Below are 12,274 nucleotides of genomic sequence, written 5' to 3'. Positions count from 1 at the left end.
CTCCAGGAGGGGGGTGGTTTGTGGTGGTGGGGGTTTTGGGGGTGTCAGAGGGACTGTTAGGTGTGGGGAGGTGGCCATGGCAGTGGCTGGGACTGAGAGCCACCGGCTCCACCGTAGCAGCGTCTGACTGAGCCTGAGGAGGGAATACGTTGAGGAAGTGAGCTAGGTCTCGTCTCAGGTTACCTCCCTTCCATCTGACACGGCTGACTCCACAGTTTACCAGCGAACTAAACTCTAATCCGCAAATACAGACCAGCTACTAGCCAGAGAGCTGCCCAAACCATGGATATATAACACTGCTTTATAGCTATGGCCCAAACACTGTGACTGCTCCAGATATGGAATACTGTTAGCATGTACAAATTAAATGTTGATATTACTTAGAAGTGATTGAAATAACCACTGAACTACACAGTAATTGTATACAACGTATTTTATTGTTCAACAGTATTTTTACATAATAACACCTCAATTAGTGTTACTAATTCATTTCACCGGTTGGGTATACAGTACATGCTGTACAAATGATACGAAAGTTCCAGTGCAAAAATAAAGCAAAACTAAGACAAAACAAAGGACAAAATAAAATAAACATAATTTTTCAATACAATTTCAAAAACAAAATGGGAAAAGAACAGGTAACGAAACAATATATGTTGTGGATATTTATCAATATAATTTGGTCAACCTTTATCATTACGTTTTTGACACTAAAATAGATATATTTTGTTGGGGAAAACCTCAAAATTGAAATCCTTTCAGAATGATTTTGTCTTCTAACTCGAATTCCCCAAGAACAAAAACTAAATTTGCTCTGCATCATATAAAGCAGAGAGGACTCTTCACAGCTACACGATGCACACCTGACACAAACCATCACCAACTTCCTCAGTCCTTCCTACAGTACAAAGCTCTCAAGAGGACAATGATCTCACACAAGAGCACTTCATGAGGTATGGGAGTGGATAGGGGGAGAAATTACAGAGAGTGATATGACTCACAATCCTCAACTGCAAAACAAATGTCTGTTGGTAAAGTATTATCTAACTCAGTAACATGTCAGACATGACAAATTCTGCTTAAAATCCCCCTTTTTGTCTATAGATATAATCACCAACTTTTTACAAATGGAGATGTAATCATATTGACTCACTGTCACAAGTTCTATTTGGGCATTTAAAAAAAGTTGAAGTTAATTACAAAAATGTGTTTAACTCTACCCATTGAATCCCTTATTCAAAATCTGACAAATGATACAATTTCCATCATACATGTCAAATGAATGAGATATCAACTGAGTGCTCATACTATTTTCTAAAATACTTAGACCAATGATTAGACCAATGATAGTGAAAGCATCAGTTCTTGGAAACCTAATCATTATAGGGTAAATATACTTGAAAATGCTATGTGAAACTGATTACCTTATTGGCTATTCCCTTCTAACCTAAATATATTGTCAGTTGAATACACTTCAAGAGTGAATTCTCACAGAAGAATACAACATCATATCAAATTGTGTCTTGAAAAAGTTCATTTTCAGTTGACAATATGCTCACAGAACCAGCTGCAGTATTTATATCATAAACATAAAATAACTGCCCAAACTAGATCTCTAATGATGGCAAAACATTTAGCATATTGGGGGAAGGAAAAGCAAATAACAACTGGATTCAAATGCAATTGATTTGAGTTAACATTTCACAATTGTGGCACATTTCAATGTTCATTAACCAAACATTTTCTACAAAAGAGTATATGTGACCCATTTCAGGAAGCTAGGCGTATGTTGCATGTCACTACTTCACAGGAGAGGCATTTCAATGAATTCATTTTTTTAATCAAAATGCTTCCTTTTTTTTTTTTTTACTTTTTTTTTTAACATAAATGCCTTCTGGAACATGTAAACTTTCATGTGCCTGAATAACAAACTGGTATTCCATCTGTAAATACGAATAAAATTGTTAAATTATCAGCCTAGTTGGTTTAGCCCTGGAAAAAGACAGGAACATTCCTGTTAGCCATGATTTGCTGAGATAATGGATGGGCTGGAGATGCCGGGAGATGAGTTTGGATTGGTCTGCCATGTAGGATGCTTCTGTCTATAATGTGAGCTGCTCAGTATGTGTTGATAATCTTTTCTACTGCAGATTTTTTGAAAGATATAACGTTAGCCATCGAGAACTACAAAAGTTTTGCTACTTTTCTCAACAAAATTGATGCCCTGAATTTAGCAGGCGCTATGGACCGATCAGTTGGAAAACATTATGATGGGCTATTTTCTGCACACGCCACGGTCAGTGTGAACCGGAGTGACTTTACACAATGCTGGCCAAACAAGATGTACTGTAGCTACAAAAGTAAGTTAAATGGTTCCAGTCTGCCGTGAAGCGTTCATCCATATATACGGGTAAGAGTCTAGCTACATTTTCAGATATTATACGTTTCTAATTTTGTCAGAAAGTTTGTTTTTTTTGCAAGTTAAAGTGTACTGTTAGCTAGCTAGCGAACATTGAACCTATCTGTGTAGTAATATTTTTCGAATCAGAAAGCCATTTGCGTTGCTAGTTATAGCCCAATGTTAGCTAGCTAGCTAACATTGAACCTAGTTGGTTAGCTTTAAATACCTGCATATTCATACTACAGCTATAACAATCAGTTTGTATTGGTAGTAGTATGAGTTGAGATTAATCCGGTTCATTGTTTAGCTAGCTAGCTAGCTACATGTCTAAACAAAAGACTCCACTTTGCCAGATGATTACAAGACCCATCAAGTTAGACAGGTATGGGGGTGATTATGGCCATCTTTTGTATTTCATGAACATGTGTACATGTCTAGACAATAGTGACTCATCCACTTATCTAGATGTGGCTGGGGGGTGGTTATAGCATTTCTTTCACCTGACCCATCAATTTAAACAAGTGTGTCTGGGTAAGCATCCTCTAACAATTATCTGGACACATTGTTTTTGATATTGCTACTGTGCAAATATGCAAGTAACCATTTCACTGTGCTGTTTACACCTTCTGTATCCTGTTCATGTGACACATAAACTGAGATTTTATTAGATATAGTGTGTGTTTACCAGAGACAGTAATGTGAAGAAGAACATGACCTGCACCATGTAGGCTTCTACTTTTACCACTTTTAGTCTTGAAATCTTTGGTTGTTTACTAAACTACACACTCTGCTGTGCACATGGACTCACAAGTGAATCGTTAAAGAAATGGGCGGGGCTAACAGGGCTTAACAGGGTGTGAACGATGCTGAATGGGTGTAGACAAAGAAGAGCTCTCCAGTCGGTACACCAAAAATATCAAGGGTCATTTTCTCAAAAGTGGGGTTACAATTCAAAGCAAAATGACTTTCCCATTGTTCCTCAACTGCAGTGTATTATATATCATTTTATAGCTCTGAGTTTCTACTTTTATCCAATGTAAAAAACAATTTCAAATTTGGCTACATAGGACCGAGTCCATGTGGTGGTTCACATATGTTTGACAATCTTAAGAGTTGAAAGCCTATCGCTGTTTTCACATCATTTTTTAGATCATGGCATATCAAATAGACGATTTAACTTTATCTAAATCAAATGCAATCTCTGTTTAATGTTGAAAATAAAGGACTTCAAATGTATTACACTGTGACAATAAAGCATTGTATATCGAACATTTACCATTTAATGTTGAAAATAAATTACTTCAAATGTATAAGACTGTGACAATAAAGCATTGTAGAGCGAACATTTACCAAAGTGGTCGTAGTGCAAAGGGCTAGATAATTTGAAACCCCATTCAACTGTAGCGATGACCAGTGGATATAAAATATATATAAAACAGTGCAAATAATATGTACAGCCACTTACGTCCAAAAAGACTCTACACAGCACAAGGCCAACATAATGATCCTTTTCTTCTTCCTTTGATTTCTTCTTCCTAAACACTACTTCATGTAAAACATGATCAGTTTTAGATCAAGAGATGCGACAGGGTATATAATGCCTATTTGGTTATCTGAATTATGACTAGAAAGTGGAGATCAGATCATAAACTCAGCATCCACCATTTGAATTGTTGGGGCCATAAAACGACTTCATTTAAAACCAAGTGGGACAGAGAAGGACAAGCAATTTGCAGTATCGGTGTCTACTATTAAAGATGATTGCTAGCCCACTAATCTCTGCAGTATTTCTAATGCTCTCTTCAGTAAGGGAATCTCTTTCAAGTAGGTAAAATAGATGTACATTTCCTGACCTGAGGTATCTACAACTGTGCATCCTTAAAAGCACATAATACTGAATGGTAAATATCTCAGGATTTAACACGAACAATGGCACTTACTAATAATAAAATGATGAATACGCCGAGATCCAATTAACAAAAATTGATTTGATCCATTTTGGATGTAAAAAAATAAGCAATTGTGCATTTTTTAGTCCATGTGATATTAAGATCAATATGAAATCAAATGTAGGTTGCCGGTGTATTTCTAGATATAAACAAGAAGCCCTGTGCAGCAACACATACCGGCTGTATTTTTGAAATGACGATTAGCTCAGAAACACATGAAAACATAAAATGTTTTGAACATCGCTCAGAGATGTACAAATATGATAAAACATTCAAAATGGGTGAATCATTTCTTTAAGGCACAAGACTCACTTCTTAAAGTGGAACTGACAGTATTTTAAGCACTTTGCAGATATGAAACAAACAGACAATCATAATATCAGTCCAAAATATCAAATTCCCAGTTTATCCTTCAAAACCAACTTTATAAGAGGTTTTAAAAATAGGTTCGATTTGACTCAATATGTCTTTACGTACACTAAGGCATTGTTAGCAGAATAGATGGATGCAGTTCACTGCATGATTAATATAATTAACCAATACATTTCTTGGTAGTCCCAAAAATATCGCTATCAGGTTGGGTGGGTACATTGTTTGCTGCCTCCATTCGGGATGCTCTGTTTCAGTTTCAATTACTCAATATTTTGGACAAAAACGGACGAATGTAACTAAGGCTGGGAATGTCAATACAATCAAACTAGCAAAGGAAATTATCAAAAGTCAGTCATATCATGGCTAATAGGCTAGCATATCTATTTATGTAGCAAGCTAAAAACAGAGCCTAACGCTAGCTAGATAGCTAGCTGCTAGGAGGATGACATGTAACGTAATTGGAGGAGTGGGTGAGTGAGTGACCTTTTCCCCTCATATCGGTTTATGGTGGCTATACATAGCTAGAGATGCAGGTGTCATTTGGTTAGCTAGCAAGAACCTGAACAACTGTTATCCAGTTAGCACATCTCTTGCGTTCGTAAACAGCCTAACCCGTTTTGGAAAGGGCGAGTAAAATGGTCAGAGTGAGATTCTCTCATTTATTTCTGGAAGTAGCTAGCTAGCAAACCAGCCAACTTTAACCAGTTAGCTTGGGTGCTTGGTTAGGACAATAATGAATTGCATTGGCAAGACAATAATGAATTGCATTGGCAGGCAAGCTGTAGAATTCCCCATAATGTATCAGTGCAATTCTGACGAGTAATTAGCTGAAAAATGTTGAGAGGGTTTATCTAATGTTGCTTCGTTAAATGTTTAGCTCATCTTGCTCTGGCTAGCATTAGTTGTTGATGTGCATAATTGGGGGAGAGAGAGCCTACCTTTTCATGGTTGTTTGAGCAATAGGACTGTTGAGTTCTGAAATGTAAGAGGACTCCTGTGGTATTTACGCATTTGCAGAAATCCATGTGTTCTAATGATCTAAAGTTGAGCTGTTGCTACTGCCTTTAAACACACAGTCCAGTTGAAAGATTGGCTATGGTGAACCAGTCTGCGTAGACTCCGGTCTTGGACGTGACAGATGTTTTTATTAAGTTTTATTTACTGCAGTGTCTATTAATTGTCAAAATGCCCGGCTGCTTTCCCACTCTATATTGCTATAGAATTTTCACAAATGCCTTAGTATACTTAATTCCCAAACATTCTATATATTCCCAAACATTCAATATCTAAATGACCATATCTAAGTGCTCGCTTGTCAGAAAATGTTTTAAAAAATGTAATATTCTTCCTGGGGGTGTATATGAACATATTTTAACAAGATTTTGTGTCGCTTAAATGCTGTCAGTTCCATTTTAAGTACTATAGCTAGAGACTTGAAACCAATGTGGTGGCCTTAGACACAAAAATACTTAATTTATGTTGATTGAAAATACTGTATTCTCATATGCATGGGATTATGTAGCTGTATTACTAAAGTGTAAATTCAGTGTTTAAGAATGTTTCTGAGTATAATTCATGTTGTTTCTGAGATGATCGCTGTATGTTGTCTTTAAGCCACAGAGCTCACCAGTTGAACAGGGAGTTTTGGCCCAGTGTCATGAAGTAGATCTGGCTGCAGCCCCCAGACTGCACCGTGGCAAAGAACACCTTCACACAGAAAATAGATCAATCAGTAAAAAAAAAGACAACTTACAGTATAATATTCAACACCTACAACACTATGAACAACATACAATGTTTCACATCTACCAGAGCCCAGTGATTGAGCTTTGCCCAAGGTGTGTTTTGGTGATATCAAGATGTTGTCGTACCTTGTCATTCCTCTCACAAAGAAACTTGAGTTTCTGGGCCTTCTTGTGCATGAAGACTCCCTCCAGGTTGCCTGTGTTAGCTGACCTCAGCTCGATGGCTTTGTCTCCCCAGCCCATCACCTGGTTGGACTGCAGGTAGGCTGTGGAGATACACACATAAACCACCAGGGATTTATGGAACTCTATTCCCTTTATAGTGTACTACATTTGACCAGGGCCCATAGGGTAATAGTGCACTGTACAATATGTGGAATGGGGTACCATTTGGGAAGCACACACTAAGGCTTTTAGACCCTCCAAGGCTTTCTGCCTCTCTCAATGAGTGCCATGTAAATCAATCTTGAGATGAAAATCAATAGGCACACTTTTCCCACTCTCCTCTTTTGAGCTGTTCTACAGTGCCTTCAGGAAGTATTCACAAACACTGGACTTTTTCCACATTTTATTGTGTTAAAGTCTGAATTGAAAATGGATGAACTTTTTTGGATACTGGCCTACACACAATACCCCATAATGTCAAAGTGGGATTATCATTTAAAAATATATGTATTTTTAAAACAATTTTTGTTATTAATTAAGTCATTAAGTATTATGGCAAGCCTAAATAAGTTCAGGAGTAAAAATGTGCTTAACAAGTCACATAATTAGTTGCATGGACTAACTCTGTGTGCAATAATACGGGTTAATGTGATTTTTTTATGATCTCTGTAAACCAAACATACAATTATTTGTAAGGTCCCTCAGTCGAGCGGTAAATTTCAAACGCAGATTCAACTACAAAGACCATGGAGGTGTTCCAATGCCTCACAAAAAAGGGCACCTATTGGTAGATGGGTAAAAAAGCAGACATTGTATATTCCTTTGAGCATGGTGAAGTTATTAATTACACATTGGATGGTGTATCAATACACCCAGTCACTACAACAATACAGCTGTTTTTCCAAACTCAGTTGCCAGTATCATGACACAAAGCGAGACCCAGATGTAGACACAGGATGCAGATGGTTGGAGTCTTACAATATTTATTAATCCAATAGGGTAAGGCAAGAGAATGGTTGTGGACAGGCAAAGGGTCAAAATCAGTTCAGAGTCCAAAAGGTACCAAAGGGCAGGCAGAATCAAGGTCAGGGCAGGCAGGCGGGAAAGTAGTTCGGATTCAGGCAGAGGTCAAAACCTGTTCAGAGTCCAAAAGGCATCAAGGGGCAGGCAGAACCAAGGTCAGAGCAGGCAGGATGATCAGGCAGGCAGGAAAGTAGTCTGGAGACAGGCAGAGGTCAAAACCTGTTCAGAGTCCAAAAGGCACCAAGGGGCAGGCAGAATCAAGGTCAGGGCAGGCAGGCGGGAAAGTAGTTCGTAGTCAGGCAGAGGTCAAAACCTGTTCAGAGTCCAAAAGGCATCAAGGGGCAGGCAGAACCAAGGTCAGGGCAGGCAGGCGGGAAAGTAGTCCGGAGTCAGGCAGAGGTCAAAACCGGGAGGACTATCAAAAAGAGAATAGCAAAAGTAGTGGCGCAGTGGTCTAAGGCACTGCATCGCAACACTAGTTGTGCCACTGGTGATTCTGGGTTCGAGTCCAGGCTCTGTCACAGCCTGCCGCAACTGGGAGATCCATGGGGCGGCGCACAATTGGCCCACCGTCGTCCGGGTTAGGGGAGGGTTTGGCCGGCAGGGATGTCCTTGTCCATGCGCACTAGTGACTCCTGTGGCGGGCTGGGCGCAGTGCACACTGACATGGTCGGTGTTAACCGTACACCTGGCGTTAACTCTGTGTTAACTCTGACATATTGGTGCGGCTGGCTTCCGGGTTGGGTTGTGCTTCAGAGGACACACGGCTCTCGACCTTCGCCTCTACAGAGTCCGTACGGGAGTTACAGCAATGAGACAAGACTGTAACTATCAATTGGATACCATGAAATTGGGGAGAAAAAATAACTAAAGCGGGTGGACAAACAAAAACGCACAAATTCTGACAAACTCCAACCATTGATTATGCAATAATGGGCTGCCATCAGTCAGGATGTGGCCCAGAAGTTAATTGACAGCATGTCAGGGCGGATTGCAAAGGTCTTGAATAAGAAGGGTCAACACCGCAAATATTGACTCTTTGCATCAACTTCATGTAATTGTCAATAAAAGCCTTTGACACTTATGAAATGCTTCTAATTATACTTCCGTATTCTGTAGTAGCATCTGACAAAAATATCTAAAGACACTGAAGCAGCAAACTTTGTGGAAATGAATATTTGTGTCATTCTCAAAACCTTTGGCCACGACTGTAGATGGGTAATAATTCAGGCGGTAACACAACAAAATGGGGAATAAGACAAGGGGTATGAATACTTTCTGAAGTTACTGTATATACACTATGTGTTATTGACTTGTTAATTGTTTACTCTATGTGTAACTCTGTGTTGTCTGTTCACACTGCTATGCTTTATCTTGGCCAGGTCGCAGTTGTAAATGAGAACTTGTTCTCAACTAGCCTACCTGGTTAAATAAAGGTGAAATAAAAAAATAAAATAAAAATATACTCTGTTTATTTACAGTACCAGTCAAAAGTTTGGACACACCTACTCGTTCAAGGGTTTTTATTACATTTTTCTACATTGTAGAATAGTAGTGAAGACATCAAAACCATGAAATAACACATATGGAATCATGTAGTAACCAAAAAAGTGTTAAACAAATCAAAATATATTTTATATTTGAGATTCTTCAAAGTAGCCACCCTTTGCCTTGATGACAGCTTTGCACAGTCTTGGCATTCTCTCAACCAGCTTCATGAGGAATGCTCAGTCATGAAGTTCCCACATATGCTGAGCACTTGTTTGCTGTTTTTCCTTCACTCTGCGGTCCAACTCATCTTAAACCATCTCAATTGGGTTGAGGTCGGCTGATTGTGGAGGCCAGGTCATCTGATGCAGCACCTGATGCAGCAACTCTCTTTTGGTCAAATAGCCCTTACACAGCCTGGAGGTGTATTTTGGGTCATTGTCCTGTTGAAAAAACAAATGATAGTCCCACTAAGTGCAAACCAGATGGGATGGCGTATCTCTGCAGAATACTGTGGTAGCCATGCTGGTTGAGTGTGCCTTGAATTCTAAATAAACCACTGACAGTGTCACCAGCAAAGCACCCACATACCATCACACCTCCTCCTCCATACTTTAACCACACATGCGGAGATCATCTGTTCACCTACTATGTGTCTCACAAAGACACGGCGGTTGGAACCAAAAATCAAAAATGTGGATTCATCAGACCAAAGGGCAGATTTCCACTGGTCTAATGTCCATTGCTCGTTGTTTCTTGGCCCAACCAAGCCTCTTCTTCTTATTGGTGTCTTTTAGTAGTGGTTTCTTGGCAGCAATTCGACCATGAAGGCTTGATTCACGCAGTCTCTTTGTGAGGCAGCCTGCGTAGACTCCGGTCTTGGACGTGACAGAAGTTTTTATTAGGTTTTGTTTGCTGCAGTGTCTATTCATTGTCAAAATGCCCAGCTGCTTTCCCACTCTATATTGCTATAGAATTTTTACAAATGCCTTAGTATATGTCATTCCCAAACATTCTATGTATTCCCAAACATTCCATATCTCAGTGCTTCCTTGTCAGATATTATTTTAAAGTGTCATATTCTTCCTGTTACTAGATGTGTCTGTTACGTGAACTCTGTGAAGCATTTATTTGGGCTGCAATCTGAGGTGCAGTTAACTCTAATGAACTTATTCTCTGCAGCAGAGGTAACTCTGGGTTTTCCTTTCCTGTGGCAGTCCTCATGAGAGCCAGTTTCATCATAGCGCTTAATGGTTTTTGCGACTGCACTTGAAAAAACGTTTAAGTTCTTGAACTTTTCCGCATTGACTGACTTTCATGTCTTTCATGTTTATTTGAGCTGTTCTTGCCATAATATGGACTTGGTCTTTTACCAAATAGGGATATCTTCTATACCACCCCTACCTTGTCACAACACAACTGATTGGCTCAAATGCATTAAGAAGGAAAGAAATTCCAAATTTACTTTTAACAAGGCACACCTGTTAATTGAAATGCATTCCAGGTGACTACCTCATGAAGCTGGTTGAGAGAATGCCAAGACTGTGCAAAGCTGTCATCAAGGCAAAGGGTGGCTACTTTGAAGAATCTCAAATATAAATATATTTTGATTTGTTAAACACTTACTACATGATTCCATTTGTGTTATTTCATAGTTTTGATGTCTTCACTACTATTCTACAATGTAGAAAATAGTCAAAATAAAGTAAAATCCCTGGAATGAGTAGGCGTGTCCAAACTTTTGACTGTTACTGAATACTCTATATACTTTGGTCTGGACTGAGTTTATTTATACTCTATATACTCTGGTCTGGACTGAGTTTATTTATACTCTATATACTCTGGTCTGGGCTGAGTTTATTTACACTATATATACACAGGTCCGGGCTTGGCTGCGTGCTGTCCTGTCTGTAATCTTTTCCTCACAGATAACACTTCCCCTTGAATAATGACCTGACCAATGGACCCAACTAAAACAGTCTAACAGAACATCTTATTTTTATTGTCCCAAATCTGTCAAGAGTTGTTGGATCCAGCTTGACTCCTGTTCGCACCCAGTGTTCGCACCCAGTGTTCGCACCCAGTGTTCGCACCCAGTGTTCGCACCCAGTGTTCACACCCAGTGTTCGCACCCAGTGCTCCAAGCACAATTGACAACGGTCACTTCCTGGCTGCTGCATATCAAAAAGGGACGATAGAAGAGATTTGATTTGGATCTCTTTTAGTCCCCATTTGGACTAATCTTCCAAGAGTCCTTAAACATTAAAATACAATTTATAATACGAACACATTTCCACATATAACACACTATTACAAACAGACATAATATACTAACATAATGACCCAATAAATACTCAATCTAAATAAAATATTGATTCTTCATCTACTATAGTCCCACAACATTTCTATGTATTATATTTAAATCGTTTTAAAATAATGTTTACATTTATATATTGAAAGGTCTCTGGTTTGCTCAGTTAATTTATTCAATTTCTTGAGAGACATGTTGAGAGTCATGTTCTATTGTTTAAATGGTGGGGGTCTGCAGTCTATCAAAGATAGAAGTATTTTTCATTCTGAGTGGAAGTGGAATATCTCTCTGTCCCCTCTCTCAACACACACACACACACACACACACACACACACACACACACACACACACACACACACACACACACACACACACACACACACACAGCCTGCAGGTGTTGATTGGGTGAGTGTGTACGATGTACATAAACTCACCAACAGATGCAGGCATCTCTCCCCACTGCAGCACTGTCTCCTTGGTGATGCGTCCGTAGGTGTCTATGTAAACCCCCTCGTCCTCATAACACACCAGCACCTCCATGCCACTGCTGTTGGGTAGGATGATGATGGCATGAGGCCGGATCACACCTTGGATCTGAGACAGACACAAAACACAGTCAGATGAGATGATGATAAAGTGGCACCCTATCCCCTATCTAGTGCACTACATTTGACCAGAGCCCAAGCAGAATAGGGTGTCATTTGGGGCACAGTCAGGATGATTTCTATAGTGTCTCTATCTGTAGTATAGTGTTATACTGTATCAGTTATCATTCTGTCTGTTGGAAAATAACCATCTTCTTGACTTGCCGACCACTGGA

General features: G+C 39.3%; 1 protein-coding gene across 4 annotated transcripts in view; it reads right to left on the bottom strand.

Annotated features, from left to right (window-relative positions):
* Window positions 1-418: 418 nt before the first annotated feature.
* LOC110504401 (mitogen-activated protein kinase kinase kinase kinase 4) overlaps window positions 419-12,274 on the bottom strand; it is a 132,099-nt gene continuing 120,243 nt past the window's right edge. For 3 of the 4 annotated variants that reach the window (XM_036970522.1, XM_036970524.1, XM_036970526.1), the window contains exons 30-33: window positions 11,889-12,048; window positions 6,594-6,733; window positions 6,350-6,429; window positions 419-3,946 (exon numbers count right to left, since the gene is read on the bottom strand). In XM_036970522.1, coding sequence (XP_036826417.1) covers window positions 3,937-3,946; window positions 6,350-6,429; window positions 6,594-6,733; window positions 11,889-12,048 — 390 coding nt within the window. In that variant the 3' untranslated portion in view covers window positions 419-3,936. The remainder of the gene's footprint in view (window positions 3,947-6,349; window positions 6,430-6,593; window positions 6,734-11,888; window positions 12,049-12,274) is intronic. The other variant, XM_036970523.1, reaches the window with a different exon arrangement.

This window comes from Oncorhynchus mykiss, chromosome 31 (assembly GCF_013265735.2).
Source record: "Oncorhynchus mykiss isolate Arlee chromosome 31, USDA_OmykA_1.1, whole genome shotgun sequence".
NCBI lineage: Eukaryota > Metazoa > Chordata > Actinopteri > Salmoniformes > Salmonidae > Oncorhynchus > Oncorhynchus mykiss.
The sequence above is the reverse complement of the archived record's forward strand: the minus strand, read 5'-3'. Positions and strand labels throughout refer to the sequence as shown.